At 26.0% G+C, this 20709-nt stretch overlaps 6 protein-coding genes across 9 annotated transcripts in view; 2 read left to right on the top strand and 4 right to left on the bottom strand.

Moving 5' to 3' along the window:
• Nucleotides 1–14185, bottom strand: part of LOC114128857 (uncharacterized) — a 43669-nt gene extending 29484 nt beyond the window's left edge. The window contains exon 1 of the mRNA XM_050202657.1: nucleotides 14182–14185. The gene's annotated coding sequence lies outside the window, so the exon portion shown is untranslated. The remainder of the gene's footprint in view (nucleotides 1–14181) is intronic.
• LOC114128881 (glycerol-3-phosphate dehydrogenase [NAD(+)], cytoplasmic) lies at nucleotides 48–6514 on the top strand. 2 transcript variants are annotated; one of them, XM_050202658.1, is made up of 10 exons: nucleotides 48–496; nucleotides 2035–2212; nucleotides 3348–3488; nucleotides 3554–3695; nucleotides 3753–3865; nucleotides 3951–4181; nucleotides 5015–5121; nucleotides 5179–5268; nucleotides 6052–6084; nucleotides 6172–6514. In XM_050202658.1, exons 1-10 carry the CDS (start codon nucleotides 453–455, stop codon nucleotides 6197–6199), a joined length of 1107 nt encoding a protein of 368 aa, XP_050058615.1. In that variant the 5' UTR covers nucleotides 48–452; the 3' UTR covers nucleotides 6200–6514. The 2 variants fall into 2 exon arrangements, with proteins under 2 accessions (XP_050058615.1, XP_050058616.1); XM_050202659.1 differs by lacking the exon at nucleotides 6052–6084.
• Nucleotides 6428–8332, bottom strand: LOC114128885 (uncharacterized). The gene is made up of 4 exons (XM_027993489.2): nucleotides 7899–8332; nucleotides 7607–7814; nucleotides 7296–7533; nucleotides 6428–6703 (listed from the first exon to the last, which is right to left on the bottom strand). Exons 1-4 carry the CDS (start codon nucleotides 8080–8082, stop codon nucleotides 6521–6523), a joined length of 813 nt encoding a protein of 270 aa, XP_027849290.2. The 5' UTR covers nucleotides 8083–8332; the 3' UTR covers nucleotides 6428–6520.
• LOC114128875 (abl interactor 1) lies at nucleotides 9379–14649 on the bottom strand. Of its 2 annotated transcripts, XM_027993479.2 has the most exons (7): nucleotides 14407–14648; nucleotides 14240–14342; nucleotides 13254–13588; nucleotides 12131–12278; nucleotides 10960–11355; nucleotides 10328–10888; nucleotides 9379–10259 (listed from the first exon to the last, which is right to left on the bottom strand). In XM_027993479.2, exons 3-7 carry the CDS (start codon nucleotides 13536–13538, stop codon nucleotides 10096–10098), a joined length of 1554 nt encoding a protein of 517 aa, XP_027849280.1. In that variant the 5' UTR covers nucleotides 13539–13588; nucleotides 14240–14342; nucleotides 14407–14648; the 3' UTR covers nucleotides 9379–10095. The 2 variants fall into 2 exon arrangements, with proteins under 2 accessions (XP_027849280.1, XP_027849279.1); XM_027993478.2 differs by lacking the exon at nucleotides 14240–14342 and having other exon boundaries at nucleotides 14407–14649.
• A 903-nt stretch (nucleotides 14650–15552) lies between these two features.
• Nucleotides 15553–16949, top strand: LOC114128883 (beta-1,3-galactosyltransferase 6). Its single transcript, XM_027993487.2, has 2 exons — nucleotides 15553–16493; nucleotides 16664–16949. The coding sequence occupies exons 1-2, from the start codon at nucleotides 15868–15870 to the stop codon at nucleotides 16947–16949; spliced, it is 912 nt and encodes a 303-aa protein (XP_027849288.2). The 5' UTR covers nucleotides 15553–15867.
• Nucleotides 16950–17058: 109 nt separating this feature from the next.
• Nucleotides 17059–20368, bottom strand: LOC114128888 (inhibitor of growth protein 4-like). 2 transcript variants are annotated; one of them, XM_050202660.1, is made up of 7 exons: nucleotides 20350–20368; nucleotides 18436–18500; nucleotides 18137–18375; nucleotides 17966–18074; nucleotides 17787–17891; nucleotides 17465–17715; nucleotides 17059–17347 (listed from the first exon to the last, which is right to left on the bottom strand). In XM_050202660.1, exons 2-7 carry the CDS (start codon nucleotides 18470–18472, stop codon nucleotides 17246–17248), a joined length of 843 nt encoding a protein of 280 aa, XP_050058617.1. In that variant the 5' UTR covers nucleotides 18473–18500; nucleotides 20350–20368; the 3' UTR covers nucleotides 17059–17245. The 2 variants fall into 2 exon arrangements, with proteins under 2 accessions (XP_050058617.1, XP_027849293.1); XM_027993492.2 differs by lacking the exon at nucleotides 20350–20368 and having other exon boundaries at nucleotides 18436–18773.
• Between the last annotated feature and the right edge of the window lie 341 nt (nucleotides 20369–20709).

Here is a 20709-nt window from a genome sequence, read left to right as displayed (position 1 = left end):
TCAGTGATAACTGTACACTGATAATAATAATTTCTAGTATTTTTTTTACGAAATAAAAATATAGATCATGCATTAATTATTGCCATCTATGATTGAGTATTTGAGTATGATAAATTCATTTATTTTGTACCACACGGGCAAAGTCCTAGTTTCGTGCCGTTAAAATATTATAATTTATGGTGTAAAAATGTTGTACGATTTTTTTTCCTACAGGTGAATCATTCGTACCACTTCAAATTAGCTCACTGAAATTATCTCTATCACGAAGGTCAAGGACAAACGTGTATAAATGATAAGAAGTCCGATCAGCTTATTGAAATAATATTCAAACATTTTTTCACAATTTCTCCGCTACTTCCATATCTGCTTTAGTTTCACTTGACATCTTCTCGTTGACTAGTGACAGTAAGAAGTTTTTCTTCGTAACGTACCATATAATTCGTATTCCAAACATGTCGTCCAAACAAAAAGTATGCATTTTGGGATCTGGAAATTGGTATGTACCGTTGTTGCTTTAATGATTACCTATATACATTGAATGGATCGAAACATTCGAACCAATTAACTACTTTAGATTTATCCACCTTAACAACTTGTAAAAAACAGATCTGTTTTATAAAAAAAAAGTTTAGAGAATATTTTGCCCAGTCACTTAATAGTCTTCACAATTGATATTACTATTATTTTGGTTTTTTAGATTAAAATATTACTAAAAAATTGTATTGTTTTTCAATCATTGATACAGATAATGATCTGTATTTCGATTAAACTAATAATTAATATTCTAATGTTTTTTTTTAATTTAAATTGTTGATTACATTTCAATGCCATGCACATTATGAAAACATTATTAAAAGGTCATCAAAAGTTCATGAAAATCATTGTTTGACATACCTAGTAGTAGTATTCTGCATTAATGTTTGTGAAATAAATAATGATCTTTTATATACTTACAATACCTATATAAACTGAATTTTATGTTTTTATTTTAAGAGAACTGTTAAAATATTCTGCTTATTCTGCTAATTTTGAACCATGGATTTATCCCTACTTTATATTATTTAAAATATTTTAAGTAGGTATACATTTATCTTAAGTACCAAAATAGTTACCCAATATAAATTTAAGATAAATTATCTTTTAATTACATAACTTGTTTTTAATAAATCTAAACAAATAAAATTGTAATACTATTATTTTAAACTAATTTTTATTTGTTAAAAAAAAAATGGACAATTAGATAACCGTTATATTATATAGTAGATGTCCAGTCGTCCAGTATAATTCTTCCTGAAGTAGATCACTTAATAAAATTTGTAAAAATGTAATTAAATAATGATATATTACTAATTATTATATACTATTGAAAACAATTTGAGTAGTCAATTATCTGTCAGCCTAGGATGTATTATAGGATTATAGAGTGACTGGGTAGATTGAAAATAATAAGTACAAACTTAGTTTATATTTTATTTACAGACACTCATAAACAATGTATATTATACTAATATAGTATAAACTATAATATGTATTTTAAACATTTTTAAAACCCTAAAACTTATAAAATTAAAACAAAAAAAAAAAAAAAAAAATACATTTGATACTTTGCTCAGAGTATGCAATATTAAATCAATAATTTTATTTATTTTATGTGGTTAAAAAATTAATAAAATTGTTTTCTTAATAATATATTTTTATGTTGATAAATAATTGGTACATAGCATTTTTGAATTTAAATAAAAATACTATTATAAGGTATCTTATTCAATTTATAAATCATCTGCTCATTAGAAAAGTTATTTATGTAATTTCTACACAAATATTTTTTTGAAATAAAAATATTAAATAAAAATTGCAATCTATAACTATACATTAATTAAAGTGATTAATAAATCTATTGACTTGAATAAATATATATAATATATTATATTTGTGGTTTCTCTCACAAGAGAGATACCAAAAAAAAAAAAAAAATATTTGTAATAAAATGTGTGTAATAAGGGTGTTATAATTTGTCATTTATTTAATTTATAGGGGTTCATCGATTGCAAAAATAATTGGTACAAATGCTGCTCGTTTGGATTCATTCGATTCTTGTGTTAAAATGTGGGTTTATGAAGAAATGATAGATGGTAAAAAATTGACTGAAATAATTAATACTACTCATGAAAATGTGAAGTATTTACCTGGAAAAAAACTCCCTGAAAATGTGGTATGTTGTTGTTCATTTAATTATTATTATTTTATACTCCTTAAATCCCATTTATTTTTATTTATAGTCAAATTACACAAGACTAATAAATTTTCTTTCAAAAATAATAATAGACAACAATAGGTACTCAATATAAATAATTTATTGGCCATTACCCATTGAGTACTTCTGTTAACCTCTATAGTTAATATAAAAATAATAGAATATTGAGCAAATGTTTAAAGTAAGATTATACGGATAAAAAAAAAAAAAATATATTTATTTGATTAATTTGTACATTTAAATAGCAAACTGAATTATTGAATTATTAAATATGTATTTTTGTGTTAATACAATCACCTAATATTTATTTATATCATTGTAAGTATCAATTTTTTTAAAATTAAAACACCTATGTATAATTTATAAGACATAGTCAATATTCATCACAATTAAATAAGCAGATAATTACATTTTTGCAAATAGTGTAGAATTAATTTTAATTTTATATTTTAACGATAAGTATGTAAATATATGACAATGACATAGATTAAGGGCATTTAGTTATCTTCAATGTCATTTAATTTTTAACTCTCACATTTATTTGACTTACTGCCAATGTCTTGGCATTACAACATTAATCATGTAATGTAATGTAATTATTGTAAAAATTAAATTATATTACATAGCTTCTAAAAGAAATTATATTTACCAATTAATTATTTCAATTCATAAATTTTAAATGAAATATTTAGTTATACTATTTTGACAAAATTTATTATACTATTATTAACTATTTTTTTTTAATTGGAATTTTAACATTACTGTTAAATTTAATTTTGTTGTTATTAAAAATAAAATAATATACATTACTTATATTAAATATATATATATATCAGAGTAACTTGTTTTATTAGGTATTAATTAAGCCTTATTATATATAATAATTACAAAATAACTTTTTGTAATTATTATATATAATAATTACAAAATAACTTTTTGTAATAGCAACAATTAAGTTATATTTTACTTATTGGTAACAATTTTTACCTAAAATTTAATTAGGCTAGGTATAGCATTCCTCTATCAAACTTTACTTTATTAATCAACTTTTGAATATTATATCAAGTTAATAAAAAATAATAAACAATTTTAGGTTGCTGTACCTGATGCTGTTGAAGCAGCTAAAGATGCCGATATTTTAGTGTTTGTTGTTCCCCATCAATTCATACCAAAATTGTGTGCTAGCCTCGTTGGGTTCATTAAACCTTCTGCCACAGCACTTTCCTTAATTAAAGTATTGTCTAACAGTGATTGAAATGTATTATTCATAATTCTTTAATGCTATTTATATATTTAAAGGGATTTGATGTAGCTGAAGGTGGCGGAATAGCTTTGATTTCACAAATTATCCAAAAACAATTAAAAATTGATGTCTCAGTTCTAATGGGTGCTAATTTAGCCAATGAAATTGCTGATGAAAAATTCAGTGAAACCACTATTGGTAAATTTTTTTTATATGAATTTTCTGATTTACATAATCAAATTTTTTTTTTTTTAGGATGTAGAGATAAAAAAATTGGTCAAATCCTTAAAAATGTAATCCAGACTGACTATTTCCGTGTTTCTGTTGTTGATGATGTTGAAGCTGTTGAAGCGTGTGGTGCATTAAAAGTATTTAATTTAAGTTTATTGAATAAATCATTTTTATATTATAATATTTAAACATGTATGATGTTTTTTTTTTATGTGCATTTAGAACATCGTGGCTGTTGGAGCTGGTTTTGTTGATGGTTTGAAATTAGGAGACAACACTAAAGCAGCCATAATACGTATAGGTCTTATGGAAATGATTAAATTTGTTGAAACTTTTTACTCTGGTGCTCGACTTGGTACATTCCTAGAATCATGTGGTGTTGCCGATTTAATCACTACATGCTATGGTGGTCGTAATAGAAAAGTGTCCGAAGCTTATGTAACATCAGGAAAAGTAAGTAAAACCTATATGATTTATTTTATATCACAATTATAACTTTTAATTAAAGCTAAAAACAGTAAAAACCAATTTGATTTGGAAAATTATTTTGGTAAATAAATTTGTATGAGGTCTAATTTTCAATTATTTATAAAAACAATTTTTAATCATCTATCTAATATATTTATGAGTTTTATTCAGTATTTTTTGTCATAATATACTATTAATTTAATAATTTATAATTCTGATGACATGTTTTCTATAATTTTCACGTATCGTATTGTTTTGTCTTTTATAGTTAAATTATATGTTATTTAATCATAATTGTTTACCATATTCAAATGACCAAAGTCTGATGTGTTATGTAGTGCGTTTGAAAATTACAATGTCTGTTCTTTAAATTTTCAATAACATAATTTAATTTTTTTATCGACAATTGTTTTGATGATAGAAGTTTACTTTAATTGTTAATTTGTTTACAACAAAATGATTTTAATTAATAGTGATACACTGTAATGGTTATCTTGTTTTCAACAAAATATTTTAATGGTTTTTATTTGGAATTTGAATTTTATTCGAAAATCAATAATGAGTAATTAATAGTAGTCATTACCTCATATTGAACTAATATAATAAAATAAATATAATGCAGGTATTAAAAATATAATCCTAGATCATATCTATGTGTAAATGTTATTCCAATAATATTTAATAGATAATTTAAACTATTTATAAATGAGGAATAAAATGTATATTGAAAGAATACCTGGACAAACTTAATTGGAAAAATATTTAACTATGATTAAATTATTTATTACTAATTTTGAATGTGTTTTATGATTTATTAGTCAATTGAGGAACTTGAAAAAGAATTATTAAATGGACAAAAACTTCAAGGACCAATCACAGCTGCTGAAGTTAATTTTATGCTCAAAAATAAAAATATGGAAAATGAGTAAGATTAAACATTATGTTATTAAAAAAATTATTTATACCTTAATTTATTTTTCAGTTTCCCATTGTTTACAACTATCCATAAAATTTGTATTGGGGAATTAAAGCCTAGCGATTTAATTGAACAAATGAAATTAAATACCAACACGTAAGTTATTTATATACTATAGTCACCTAGCTATTAAAATTTAAATAAATATTATAGTGGTGTATTTATTAAAGATTATTAATAGAAAAGTATAAAGTATTGTTTAAAAATTATGAAAATAATATAATTGATTTTTATTTATACACAATGATTAAAAATATAAAAACTTGTATGTATAAGCAATAAACATGGCTCAATGAAGGAATCAATACCTTGCTATAAATACACCACTTATAAAATAAATATAATAATATGTATGTTACTAAATAGTTAATAAAATAATCATTAGTTTGATTTAAAAGTAAAATTCAATAATTTGTAGTAAATATTGTATTTGTTGAGCTTATGTAACAAAAGTAAAAGTAATTTTCATTGTAACTCTTAATTAGGTGTTTATTTTATAACTTAATATTCGAATAGATTTTTTATTTAATTGCATATTGTTAGAATAATTTAATTGTGGGATTTTAACTAATTTTTCTCATTTATAATTTATTGCATGTATATAAAATTTGTTTCAAATAATCTATTTTTATATTTTACTGCTTATAATGTAATTGTATGTATAATTAATAATTATTAATAATTATTGTTACTATATTTGCTTAATTATTTGTAATGTGAGCAGTACATTTTTATTTTGTTTTTGTATAATTTATTTTTCTGTAGAAAATTTTAATTTCTAATTCCCTAAAATCATGTTGTTGACATAAGTTAGTTATATTTCATGCATGCTATTCACTAGTTTAAAATAAACTACTAAGCATTTATATAATTTTACAGGTCTGACAAATTAAATCTGGATAAATGTAACCTGTAGGAATCATATTCATTTTTTTTGTTTAATTCAAATACAAATTTAAGTTATGTTTAATAAATTTTTATTGTTTTATTTTATTTTAGAAAAACTGAACAAGTTGATGGAGAATAAATGGGATAGTTGTTCCAACATTGTTAGGTTGTCATACAGTATGATTTTATTTCTGCAAGAGTTAGATACTATATTTATACAATATATACTCACAATTCACATCAATGTCAAACTGTTCCGAATCATTCTTGTTAAATTTATATAATGTAGGTATATTTATTTATGTCATATGTGTCATTTTTAATGTTAATGTCTGTTTTTGCACTACCTCAAACAAAAATGCACCAATTTTAAATGTTACCAAGTTTTATTGTATTAAAGCTATTCATAAAAATATAAATATATACATAGGTTTTATTAGTTAAAATAAATAAATGCCTATTACAGTAATGAAACAATTATCAACCCAGAGGTCACAATAATAACTAGTAACAATATTTCTTTAAAACTGCTTGGATCATCTGCATAGCGATTTTTGATGGTTAATCTTCGTTTTTTCATTTCAAATAATGGTATAATAATATTTAATATATCTGGTATCATCAAAAAGAGGTCTCTTATCACCTAAAAACAAAACTATTGTGAGTAATTTATAAACAATAAAATTAAATCTATTTAAAACATCAATCATTTTTTAGATAGTAAAGTAATGGCATTGGGATATTATTCAGAATAAATCAAAAGTTAAAAACAAATAAAACTAAAAAAAAGTATGCATCAACAAATTCAAAGAATAGTAAAAATATAGAGCTAGTTTTGCTTATAGAACATTTAATTTTAGCTAAAACTTGATTTCATAAGTATGCAAAATAAAAAATAAGTATCAAGTACAAATTCATAACTAAAACTGATAATACTGATAATTCATGACACGCTATGTATAAGTGTATAGCGTATTAACAGATAATATGTACCAAACATGATGTTTTCTTAGTATGAACTTGTATTCTAATGTATAATTAATAGAGTAGATTAATCACAGTTAAGCCGTATCATGTTGAACATTGAATGAGGTCATTTACTCGATACCAATAATAAATACTTAGTAAAGTTGATTAATTAACATACATTACAGATTAGATTAAATATAATACATCTATATTTTATTTTACTATATTTTAGGCTAACTTTTAATTAATTTGTAAAAAAATCTTACTTGATGTGCAAATCCACTTCCTCCAATTACATTAATAACAAACTGATCGAAGCCAGCAGCCAACATATGTATTAAGCCCACAGCAATGATAGAAAACAAATGGAATTTATTTATTTCTTTTCTGCGATCACATATTGTGTACAAAATACCAGTGGAATATAGTTCAGTAATGGTGAAGAATATCTGATGATTCCATTGCGAATAAAAATCGTCGTTCCAATAGTTGACAAACGACCACCTTGAAAATATTGCATTGTCAAAGCTTAGCAGCTAGTAAACACAGAAATTTATGCGAGCTGCGCATAACTAACCACGAGTAATAGTGAGAGAACATCGACAAAATAAACAACAACATCATGTTGTAGCGTATCTGCTTGTCGATGCACAGCCTGACAATGTTTTTCACGCTTTCGTACAGCACAATCGTGCATACAGCCGTAATCGCCCAGATTTTAAACATATTGTCTGTAGCGTTGAAGTACATATGTTTATATCTAGCAACACCTGCTTCGTAAGGACCTAAAACAAAAATTTCGTATTTGAAAACCAACAACCTATTCGTTTTAAAATCCTCTGTACAAATGTACGCAGAATTACCCATACCTTTGAACACAGTGTCCCAACAGGAACACGTACAGTGTTCCTTGTTGACGTTTACATTGAAGTCGCTCCAGAATTTTTCCAGAATCAGTATGTGGATTGCTGGTAAGAAGACGGGTACGAGGAGCGCTATGCATTGTGTTTTTTTTGACGGGACATTGGTCGGTGTGGTCAACATCATTGTCATTTATATAAAAAAAAAAATGACAACTTCCTACCTACTAATAGCCGCTACATACTGCGTTAAATATAAACATTAAGCGACTGGTCTGGAATTTTCCGAGTGATGGGTTTTTGTGTGACTATAACACAAAAACACACATTTACATTTGTTTGCGTTGTACACTTGTACACGCATTTGACGCATAAGTCATTACGCATGTCTCATATTGAATTTTTGGTTTATATTAGGTATATAAGCATAATCACGAAGGATCGACTGGCGACTAAATTCTGTTGACTGTCGTGATATCAGATATATTATTGTTTATAGGTAGTATAAACATGTCTGATAAGTGATAACCATTATCACACTTCATAACAGTCGTAGCTCGGAATGTCCGAGTCCGAGTACTCGTGTAACAAATATAGTGGAATGTGGATTCACACATTGTGACAAGTCAAAAGACAACAGTTACATAAATTTTACATAAACTAGTGAAAAATAACGTCGAACTACCAAATGATTGTAAAGGCTAAAGGTCGAAAACTCAAGTCTAGTGTTTAGTCAAATTTCTCTGAAAATAAAACTATTTAAAAGAGAATAACTAAGGATAGGAAATCTCAATTTAGACCTGTCTAAGGTTTTAGTGAATAAATGAACAAAAATTCTAAATTAAATTTTACATAATATTATTTATGCGTTCAAACATAACAATTAAACTTATGCGAATAGATATTTTTTGTAATATCTAAAATAATTTCCAGGCAGTTATTCAATTATTACAGTGGTTTAAAATTTAAACATTAAAATCGATTCTAATTATTTTAATCATAATCTGAAATAGACCAATATAAAAATTATTTTATAATATTTCCATTAATACTTTATAAAAACATCAATGAATTAATATGGTTCAGAGTTTCTGAGCCTATACAATTATACACTATATAGATAACATGATAATCACAATTTACAAAGATTGCATTGGGTGTTATAAATGTTTAGAGTAAATTTATCTCTATATAATAGAGAGTTAATTTTAAAATTTTAATTTTGTTGTTTTTTTTTTTCAGAAAAATGTAATACTATGCTGTAGATTAAAAAATAGTATTTACAAGTTTTCCTTCAAGTTTTGATATGACTGAATTTTAAGAATTAAAATTTTGTATAAAAATATTAGTAATTTATAAAAGTTTATATATTAAAATTTTGTTTGAAAAGAAGCATCTACATAATATTCAAAATCCTTATAGATTTTACCATAAAGCTATTTTGAACTTTTAGTTTAAATTAAAATAAAAAAAAAGTACAAACTTATAATTAAGTAATGATTAAAATTTGTTTTTATTATATTTAAATAAAATATAATAATAAATATGATTGTAATAATTAATATTGTATAATTTTAATAACAATTATTGCAATAGTCAATTTAATTTAAAAGATATCATATATAATATTATTTATAAAAATGTAATTAAATAATAGTTATACCATTAATTATACAAATAAAAAAAATAAATGTTTATTTGTGTACAATGTGCAATATTTTTAATTTAACACTTAACTTAAATAATATTAGTATATTTTTAAATTAATGCATGAAAATATTCCATACTAACGTGCAATTAAAATGAATAAAAGTAAAGAAATATTCAACAGGTCTATTTTACCAATTTATAATGATTCTATATCACTATATCATTCCCCATTAATTACGAATTGAATTAATTTATAGTTCATACATTAAATATAAAACACATGAAATATTATAGTCATTACACATACTAGATAATTATTGAAGAACACTCGCTGAAATAAAATATTTAATATTATAACTAATTTAAAATCTACTATCTTATCTTAATTAAATATTAAATACATAAATAATTCAAATTCAATTTTAAATTTAAACTTAAACTTATTTTGTTTATAGCTCTTTAATAAAAATGAACATGTTGTTATATTATATTATATATTGTAGTAATAATAAATTCATATTAAAGCTATTAATAATTTAGTATATGTAAACATGCTTTATTTACAGCCTTCAACATAATTTCCTGGGAATAAGCCTGTGATACCGTCCATTACACCTTCCCACCAACCATCATCATTTTTCTTTAAGACATAAATAACTGAATTTTCTTGAAAGCTTAATTCATCGTCTTTGTCAGCATAATAATCATAAATTGCAATTACTGAAATATAAATTATTTATTATAACTTAATATGTATAATATACATGACTAAGAAATTTCAAACTTACCTTTTTCCAAATAATTCTTAGGAACCCATCCAGGAAGATCAGGTTCTTGGGGCACAATTGGACCAGCAGCAATATGACCAAAATGATCTTCTGGAGGTGGTGGCAATGGTGGAGAAGCTGATGCTTGTCTAGTATGTTGTTGTTGAGGGGAAGTGACTACTGCAGATGAAGAATGATATTGAGATGAGTTTTTTAAAATACCTGGTAACTGTGAGGTATTTGCACGGTAGTGGTCAGTAGATGTTAGTTGGGGAATGTTCGAGCGATAATGATCTGTAGTTGGCTGTTGTGGGATATTTGAGCGATAATGATCAGTGGATGATTGTTGAGATAAATTTGAACGATAATGGTCAGTAGATGATAATTGCGATGTATTTGAGCGATAATGATCTGTTGATTGTTGAGATATATTTGAACGATAATGGTCTGTAGATGACTGTTGAGAATTATTTGAACGGTAGTGGTCAGTATTTGATGAAAAAGGAGCCTGATGGAGATGATGATCCAACAAATCTGGTCCAACTCCCATTCTTGTATTTAATGTATGAGGAGATGGCGGAGCTAAAATATAATAATGATTAATGATTATAGATTAGAGGTAAGATTCATAATACAAATTTAAAATTACGTACGAGGCATTGAGTTTAAAGATGAAGGCTGTTCAGATTGCTGCATTGGATGCACCATGCCAATGATTGGAGATGGTTGTATGCTACTAGACGAAGATGTGTGATGTAAAGGCAGAGTATTATAACCAGGTCCCTTTTCGCGTCTGACATGGCCAAGAGGATAATTAGGAGCATAATGACTGGGAACTTGAGGTGGAGCAACAGCAGGAGGTGTACGATATTCACGAGACCCCTTACTCAATGATCCAGTAGCTCGTATTACTGCTGGAGGAGTAGGTGGTTTGATTGTAGGAGCAGGACCAACAGATGACATATTAGTTGAAGCACTAGAACTGTTTGAAATTGGTTGACGAACCATACGGGGAGTATTACGAACACCATGGCCAATATCATCGAGTGCTAAAAAAATAAAATGAATACAAATTACATACAATTTGAAACAATTATTTTAAAAACTAAATTTTTCTGATGGTTTTGTTACTAGACAGTTTCTCCTTTCGTAACTTATGTAACTTATGATAAAAAAATGTTTGAACATTTGCTTATTTTACAAATAAATAATATTGATTATAAAGACTCTATTAATAATAATAATAAAAAATTTTTTAATTAGTTATGTCAGCTGGGTTTGTAAGTTCATGTTCTAAAAAATGACTAAATAAGCATGCGCTAATGCACTAAAAATCCAAAACCATGCATTTAAAATATGATTAAAAAAGAAAAAGAAATCATAAGTAATATTTTAATATTTTTTATTGATATTGATGAATTAAACAATACGTATACACACATCACAATAATGGCTGAAATAGTGAGACTCGAGAATAAACCACTGGAAAAAAATTGATTGACCAAATAAAAAAATGACTATAGTGTTATTTTTAAAAATTTTATACTGCGACAATTCCCATTTTATATTTTAGATAGAGCATTATTGTTTTTTTCATCAAATGTTGGCCAAAAATATACTAAATATATTTAATAAATAAAAAAACCTTAAATATGCAAAAAGAACTTAACCGTGGTACCTCAAAAAAGCTTTCTATCATCTAACATTAATATGGACTTAACAAGATTGATATGTAAATGCATGAACTCATGAGCCCTAGACTTATGTGGATTATATATTATATATTATTATTATTATGTTCTCAAAACAAAAAGTAATAGATACCTGTAAAATCGATTGGTTTTCTAACATATTTAATAGGCTTTTCTGGATTAGCTGGTGCAATGATTTTATACTGACGGTTGGTCGTTTTATTTGCTGTCAAAACACCAATTTCTCGTCTAGCAACTTTTTCTTTGTGAATCATTACATTCTAAAAAAAAATATATATTGATATAGTTTTTACGATTAGTATCTAAGTACTTATTATTCAACTCATACACATTATACATGTATATACTCAGGTCACAGAGTAGGTTTTACAAGAGACATGGGTTGGTTACTCCCTAAACCTTTTAAAGTGTAAACATATAGTGTAGTAACTATAATAGTGATTATAGACATCAAAATATAAAAACTATCATTATATAAGAAAAAAATATATATGTAATATAGAACATAAAATTACTTATCATGTACCTATAAAAAAAAAAAAGTGAGATGTATAAATGTAAAGTACATATTAAATATTTTCTCTCCACTCTTAGGATTGCCACAGTATCAGTAGGCATCTGGGACCTAGTATATATCATGTAAGGTAATCAAAATTGTTCATTACAAAAATAAAAAGATTCATGTAGTAAATAATTATTAACAATTTTTAATACAGATTTCTAATCATATAATATAATCACCACGTATTACATACAGGGTAATTCACCAATTATACTCAATTACTTAATTACTCAATTAGTTATTCAAAATTTGATTTTCGGAATTTTTAAAGACAATATTTTAAAATTCTTGAGATTTTTACCCTGTCTAGGAAATGTCTTGTGATGATACAAAATCTATTTTACAAATGAGTTAGTAACTTTCCTAAAGTAAATTATTTAACGGATATTTTTTTGTTGAAATTATTGATGTATTAAAATAAAATACTGAAAGAATAGCTTTTGAGTTATTTAACTTTGTATATTAAGGATAACAGATTCATTATATGATAAAGGGCTTAAAATACATGAAAGCTCTGAAGTTTTGAAGATTTTAATAATTAATAATAATCTATTAACATATTTTAAAATTGTAAAAATAGTTAATGTATAATTAACACTAGATCCTATATATTATTATATATTAAATTCAGTATTTAAAAATATATATATAATATATCTATGAAAAAAATTACTTGAGCAATGTGGTTGATTTGACTATCCATTTCAGATAGTTGAACTGTTTGAAGGTCCAATAATTGCAAAAAATTATAAGCTAGCGTATTTATTTGATATGCAACACTAGCTAACGACTGAGTAGTATAGTTTTTGGTTTCTTCTAAAGCTAATCGTTTATTCTCAGCTTGAAAATAGTTTCCTTCACAGTATTCAGCAACACGTTCTAAATTTACATGACTGTCTGACAAGCTGTTACGACCCTCCGGTATATCAGCTTGTAAAAGCTGTGCCAACTCAGCCATGTTATCAGAATCACTACCTAAACCAGATTCTCGACTTGGATCCGAAGTTCCTGGAAACAATATGAAAAAAATATTTATTATCATCATCTAAATCTATCAAAGAAAATAATACATTACAAATATTATAAACTATAACCTTTCTAATTCATTATTTAAATTAATTTTACAAAAAGTAAAAGAAAATGTAATATTTATAATAAAGAAAATATTACTTATGCTATTTTATTTTCATAAAAAATGTAAATAAAAAAATATATTAATATATTTATTATAAAATAGTATATGTTTATACAATAATCTGATAATAATTTATATGGATGCAGATTTATGCAGTTTTAGTAGTTATTTCGAGTTATTTTATAAGTCATCAACATCACCAGATGTTGTCTAAAAGTATAAGGTAATAATCATGGTATTGGGTTATGAGTTTATGACTGTAATGATAGTTATAATATAATATTATATAAGTATAATACTTATGTATAACGGATGAGAGTATTATAATTAATAAATTAAAATACAAAAAATTATAAGTCTGTGTAAATTTACAAATAAATTAAATTAACCAATTATTATTACCGACTTAAGTAAATAAAATTGGAACCGAAAAAACGCTTTAACAGTCAATATCAATATCAGTTACTGAGAAAATGAAAAAGAATTCTAGTTTTGATACTTTCAAAAGGTTTTAATTCTAATACCAGTATATTTAATTCTGAAGATACGTAGTTTCAAGACTTGGTTGATTGTTCAATAACACAGATAGGCAATTGATCTCTGTTTAGCGTGATCAGTGATTTATCCCTAGCACAGTTATAATTATTAATTATAACATCAAGTTTATAAAATATATTAAAATTTGTTCAACCTGAATTCGTAAATGTCGTCCACATTGCCATACTTCAATCACATCAACTTCTTAGAATTGATCAAGAACGAATAATTTAGAAATTTTTTTTATTATATTAAATAAATAATAAATTTCACATTGAAATATTAAACATAACTGATGAATCTGAGTATTTCGCACAAAGGCACAAATTAATTATTATTAATTTAATAGTCAAATTGATAGCAGATGACACCGCTACAATGTAAATGACAAGAATGACAAGAGTCAGGCGGGGCTTTTAGTTACAGACCTACAGTAATACCACTGACCTCGGTCTTGGAATATTATGGTATTCATGGTATAGTCGATGATAAGTTATCTTTGTCATTAATATTCAAAACTATAGGGCAACCTATGAAACCCAGGTTCTAATAATCCAAATTCCAAGGTTCTAAATTGTGTTGGGCCTCACATAATATTATAAGACTATGGTTGGGCTCATAGACAATATTTATAGATATTGTCTATTTATGTCTATAGTTGGGCTCTATATTACAATATAATATTATCCATAGTGCCCTAACCAGCTATAATAAATTGCTAACCATATAATAATAGGGCTGTACATCAGAGTTGCCAACCCATATTGTTAGTCGATAAATCGTATTAATTTCTTAAATTCGTAGAAACTAAAATATAATAATACATATAATATAATAGCAATAATAGGTATCACGATGTACTCGGTGCCGGTTTCAGACCTATCGTGCACTATGAAATGGGTAATACGTATTTAATATAAAATTTTCATTTTTCACTTTTCAATTTCGATAGGACAAATTCACAAATTAAAACGTATCCTGAAATCTTTGATTACAGGTATATAAACGTATTTTATGATACATAAATTCTAATTAATTTGTTTTATGAATGAGGTATTTTTTACCCGAAAACCACGAATTAAGATATTAAGGAATTTTCGTGCCAAAAGCCCAAAAACTAAAACTATTTCACTCGTCAATTTCCAGATGATAACTTAATTATTATATACCACAGAATTCCGTGTAAATACCTTTAAGGAGTTTCTTATCACATAAAGTGATAAATTGACGACACCTCCAATTCTTTGGTTTTCGAGTTGTATCTACAAACGTAGATCATGGCCATAATCAATGGTACAAAATATAAACAAACAAGTATTCTTTGATATTAGATTCAGATAGTACCTACTTTATACCATTAAGATTTAAATTTATTTGTTGATTTGTTCATTTCACAGTGACAGTTGTGTTCAATGCCCATTAGACATTACTCATAATTATTAATTACTCTTACATAGTTACATACTTAATATTTATTTGTTTTGATAATTTAATTTTAATGTCAAACACCCTAGTGTTATGAAACACCTCAATTTGTATTTCTTTTAATGTTTTGTTTTTTTTATTGTTTTTTAATAGTTGTTAGATAGTCTAAGTAGGCGTTATTTAGTAACAAATGTTACTGCATAATAAACGTCTTACATACTATTTCTTGGCAAGTTTTTCATTCATTCTAGGATGCACATTGACACTGTTTGTTTTGCATCCAATAGCATTAAAACCAAACTCTTCACCAAATGTACATAACATTAGGTTGCTTGTACTTGTCTTATCAGCTGTAAAAAATCTAAACCGTAGGGATGCTATACGTGAAACATGGGCTCAAACAAAAGAAGATGTTAAAATACTCTTTGTTGTATCAAAAGACAAATCTTTAAATGCTGAAAAGCTGGTACATGAAGACTTATTGGAGGTTGATGAAAAAGATGATTATAAATTACTCACTCATAAAATAATAGCATCATTTTCTAGTGTATATCACATTAACTTTGATTATCTGTTAAAATGTGATGATGACTCTTTTGTTAATATTCCATCAATTGTCAATGAACTAGAACATATGCCTAAAAATAGGTTCTATTGGGGATATTTTGATGGTAGTGCAAGCATTAAAAGAAAAGGGAAATTTAAAGAAACTCAATGGATAGCATGTGATAGATATTTGCCGTATGCCTTGGGAGGTGGCTATGTTTTATCCAAAGATCTTATCATCTATATAGTGAAGAATCGAGATTACCTAAGGTATGTTCAGTTGATCACAGCATAATAAAGTATTAATAATAAATAGTAAAAAATGTTGATATTAAGTTTAATAAAAAAAATCATTATACGATATCTAACCAACTATAACTATCTTATTTCAATTGTTAAATTTACTATTCTAATTCTTGTTGTCTATTTTTATTATTCAGTTTGTTCGCTAGTGAAGACGTTTCAGTTGGCGCTTGGTTAAGTCCATTAAATATTACTAGAAAACATGATCGACGATTTGACACAGAATGGTATAGTCGCGGTTGTCAAAATAACTATTTAGTAACACATAAACAAAGTCCTGAAATGATGAGACTGCACTGGTCACACATTATTCGGACGGGAAAAATGTGTGATAAAGAGTTCAAAAATATGGCTTCTTACGAATATAACTGGTCAGTAATGCCATCTAAATGTTGTGTCAGAAATTCGTCTTTAATTCCATAAATTAAGTTTTTAACATAAAAAGACTGTTGTAATTATTATTTTAATACATTTTATGAATGTATTTTGTTTTCAGTTTTGTATAAAATAAAATACACATGAATTAACAATATAGATTTAATATAGAAATTAAATTTTTATTATCATTTTACGTGTAATTCATGAAAATATTACAAATTACATTAATTTTAATCATTTGTTCTTACGCCGTAAGAAATATTAACATAACATTATACACTATATAATATAATATGTATGTATATATAAATTAAAAAAAGTTATTTCATTTTTAAGAAATCTTATTTTTTCTTTCTGTCTGTTATACATTTGGGACAGAACCATTTTCCTTTGGGCTTTGTAGTTAATTTGACACATGCAAAGTGGAACCATTCAATAGGACACTGAAATAATAAAAGCACACAATTAAAAAAAAATATATGATAGAAAACAATGAAAAAATAATATTTACAATAAAAATTAATGGTTTAAGTATAATAAATTCAAATTAATATTCTTACATCTGGATTATCACAGCCAATCATTTCACCATATGAAACTTGGTTGCATAAACAATATGTTGGTTCATTTGGATCAACCGGCATGTCTAACACTTCAGCCGAGTGTGCAACTCCAGCACCAACTAATGCACCAGTAAGGGAACTACTTTCTACTGCAACGCTGGTTATGCTATTCGTAGGGTTTGTTGGATTAGTGACAACATTGATTAAAGGTGTTTTACTCGGTGCTGTACTTGTCGTTTTTGTAACTCCTGAAAAATGTTGGTAATTATTATACGAAAAAATCAACTTAAATAAGGCTAAAATTATATTGTACACAAACCCTTTTTCAGTTGTTTCTTTTTAGAAGTTTTATTGGGAGCGGTTTCTTCTTCGCTTGATGCACTTTTCTTTTTAATTTCTTTATCTTTGGTCTTTTTACGTCCTCCTGAAAGTAATATGCATAAAGAAATAATCAAATACATATTGGCATCACAATACAATATATTGCAGAACACCTACGTTTTTGTGAATTTTCCTCTATATTTCTTGTCGCACTGATGGCTTTGTCTTGAATTTCTGCTTCAAAGCGTGCTAAATCTGAATCTAATTTCCTAATATGTTTATCTACCTGTAAAGTACAATGGAGTAGATTATTTTTAAGGTAACGCGAATAACTTATAATCAATTTACCAATTCATAAGTTTGTATAGCTAATTGAACTTTATCATCACCATATTCTTTTGCTTTATCAAACTGACGTTGTATGCTGGTTAAAGTTTCACCTTTTTTATCTGGTGCGTATCCTTTGCTATTTGATAAATAATCATCTGCCAATTTGTCAATGTTGCGCATCAGTTCTTGAGCTCTAGAATCGAGATCTCGCATCAGAGTAAAGTTCCGTTGCAACTCAACAGGAAGATTCTCTAAACCTGAAATATAACTCTGTTAGTAGGTACTTCGTTGAAATGCAAAATCGAAAGAAAACTTACTGTCCAAATAGTGTTCCAAGTAAAGCGCAGAAGTCATTGTTGTTATTTAAAGGTTTAGACGAGGGCTATACAAGAAATAAAAAAAAAGCGTAAGAGACTTGTAAACGACGGCCAACTGGAATTTTGTTGTACTTAATCGACTTTTAAAAATACGATATGTAGTAGATACCTATATATTCGCGCATCTTAAATTTTTTCTGTTGATATTGTTGATACTATCACAAAAAACAAAGTAAGGTAACACGATAGGACGTGATAGGACTACAAAACTGTCTGTTAAAAATTAACATACAAACAAATACACCAGTCTTGGCAACTGGCAACACTGTATAAATTCAAATTTTAAACATTTTTTAATTTTCAAATGAATCGATTATAAATTATAATAGGTATTCATTATTCAAGTAAAACGAGTAACGACATTTATTTTTTTATTTACTATGTAGACGGTGTATCGTCATTACATCCAATGGAATATAATTGAACATTTTAACGTTCGCTTGGTAATTCATATAAATATAAGTATAAAACAAATCAATCATAATTCATTGCATTATTAATGTAGTCATGGTTAGGTACTTATATTTTGTATACTAATTACTAACCTACTTTAAGTATTATACTTAGCCACGAGTACATTAAAAATATATAATATTAAAATGAACATTTATAAGAGCTGTTCAGGGTGGCTGAATTTTAAGGAAAGGCCAATACAAAGTTAAAAGTATATAAGGTTAGGTTGTCATGAAATTATCTTTAAGATCTTACCGGACTTACATCTTGTGACTTACAGTATTTTTCAAAAAACTCCTGTAAGGTGATATTGTACTTTTTTTAATCGTTAACTTCAAAAGTTTACACTTACAATAATAGTACTTAAATTTTTTTTATAAGCATTTTAAGTTCAATTTTTTACAAAATATGTTAAAATTACGAAAATTTGCAAGTAATTTTATAGTTGAAAATTCATAAAAATATTTGTACCTATTTATATCTAAGGTTAAAAAATTCAACCCCATGTTTTCTATAAGTTTTCTTTCAAATAGCTATAGGCCTATAGGCTATAGAGAAAACTCGAAGCGTCATTATAGGAAAACATTTTATGAGCGTCTGAATTTTAAATTTTTACCATAACGATAACGGTTTATTAACAAACGATTTTTAATATTTGTTATTAGGTATTTCAAAAGTATAAGTCGTAGATACTTGGTAAATTTCACTAGTTATTTAGATAGTTATTTTCTTTGCATAATTTAATTTTCAAAAAAATTCACTTACCTATTTTAAGGCTATTTACATTTTACAGGCACATTTGAAATACCTAGGTATATGTTTTTGCTTATTTTTTTTTTTTATAAACATCGATACAATTTTTTTGGCTAAGTCAAAATACTTGAAAATTTAATACAAAGTTTCTTTGAGTTAGTCTTGTAATGATTCAAAAATTATAAAAATATACATAGGCACAGTTTTTCTTTTATTAGGTAGCGTTTAAAGTTCAACTATTGAATGCAAAATTCGTCAAAATAATGAATGTCTGTAAGTTATTTTGTAGTTAAAAATGTATAAAAAAATATTGTATAAGTAGCTAAGAATCGAAAATTTAATACAACATTTTCCATAAGTTTGGCTTACAATAATTATGTACGAGGTCCACTCGATAACTACTGTACAACAGAGCGTTACCCACTTGACCACCCTTTTTATTTTATTTATTATTTTACTAATTATAACTATAAAAATGTAAATTTGTCACTATAATTTTTTAATCTTTACACTTTAATAGGTAATAGCCATTAGGTATACATATATACTTATTACCTACCTGTACCATTATACCAATGTAATGTTATGTTAAATGGCCATGTCATGGATAAATTATTAATAAAAAAAAATAAAAATTGAAACACTTACCATCTAAGACTAAGAGATATTATATATCAATAATATAAATACTTCTATACATGGGTTCGATGCGTTCACGGCCAATGGTACTGCTATCGAAATCATCGCTTATATCTCCGTGTATTAATTATCCACGCGCACGGGAATATTTTGTTATAGCACGTTCACGTGACCAAATTAAAGTCATAGGGAAAGGTATTAACTATTAATTTAGATATAAAAAAAGGGAAATAAATAAGACGATTTATTATGTAGATTGTGGATAAATATATATATAGGTACACGAGGAACACGCCCAATAAAAATATTTTTTTATCAACAAGCATATATCTGTTATATATTATAAAGGTATAATATATGGTGATCTCT

This window comes from Aphis gossypii, chromosome 3, assembly GCF_020184175.1.
Source record: "Aphis gossypii isolate Hap1 chromosome 3, ASM2018417v2, whole genome shotgun sequence".
Taxonomy (NCBI): Eukaryota; Metazoa; Arthropoda; class Insecta; order Hemiptera; family Aphididae; genus Aphis; species Aphis gossypii.
Note: the sequence above shows the minus strand (reverse complement) of the source record. Positions and strands in the feature narration are given on the sequence as shown.

What these genes read in the sequence shown, in the direction of transcription:
- LOC114128881 (XM_050202658.1), top strand. Translation starts at nt 453, where the DNA reads ATGTCGTCCAAACAAAAAGTATGCATTTTGGGATCTGGAAATTG. An exon ending in ATTTTGGGATCTGGAAATTG is followed by an intron (nt 497 to 2,034) that starts GTATGTACCGTT and finishes TTTAATTTATAG; the next exon opens with GGGTTCATCGATTGCAAAAA. An exon ending in AAAAACTCCCTGAAAATGTG is followed by an intron (nt 2,213 to 3,347) that starts GTATGTTGTTGT and finishes AAACAATTTTAG; the next exon opens with GTTGCTGTACCTGATGCTGT.
- LOC114128885 (XM_027993489.2), bottom strand. Translation starts at nt 8,082, where the DNA reads ATGACAATGATGTTGACCACACCGACCAATGTCCCGTCAAAAAAAACA. An exon ending in TTCTCTCACTATTACTCGTG is followed by an intron (nt 7,534 to 7,606) that starts GTTAGTTATGCG and finishes AATATTTTCAAG; the next exon opens with GTGGTCGTTTGTCAACTATT. An exon ending in GAAGTGGATTTGCACATCAA is followed by an intron (nt 6,704 to 7,295) that starts GTAAGATTTTTT and finishes TTTTGTTTTTAG; the next exon opens with GTGATAAGAGACCTCTTTTT.
- LOC114128875 (XM_027993478.2), bottom strand. Translation starts at nt 14,437, where the DNA reads ATGGCAATGTGGACGACATTTACGAATTCAG. An exon ending in GACGACATTTACGAATTCAG is followed by an intron (nt 13,589 to 14,406) that starts GTTGAACAAATT and finishes TATTGTTTCCAG; the next exon opens with GAACTTCGGATCCAAGTCGA. An exon ending in AAAACCAATCGATTTTACAG is followed by an intron (nt 11,356 to 12,130) that starts GTATCTATTACT and finishes TTATTTTTTTAG; the next exon opens with CACTCGATGATATTGGCCAT.
- LOC114128883 (XM_027993487.2), top strand. Translation starts at nt 15,868, where the DNA reads ATGTTACTGCATAATAAACGTCTTACATACTATTTCTTGGCAAGTTTT. An exon ending in AAGAATCGAGATTACCTAAG is followed by an intron (nt 16,494 to 16,663) that starts GTATGTTCAGTT and finishes TTTATTATTCAG; the next exon opens with TTTGTTCGCTAGTGAAGACG.
- LOC114128888 (XM_050202660.1), bottom strand. Translation starts at nt 18,472, where the DNA reads ATGACTTCTGCGCTTTACTTGGAACACTATTTGGACA. An exon ending in AGAGGAAAATTCACAAAAAC is followed by an intron (nt 17,892 to 17,965) that starts GTAGGTGTTCTG and finishes TATTACTTTCAG; the next exon opens with GAGGACGTAAAAAGACCAAA. An exon ending in TTGGCTGTGATAATCCAGAT is followed by an intron (nt 17,348 to 17,464) that starts GTAAGAATATTA and finishes TTATTATTTCAG; the next exon opens with TGTCCTATTGAATGGTTCCA.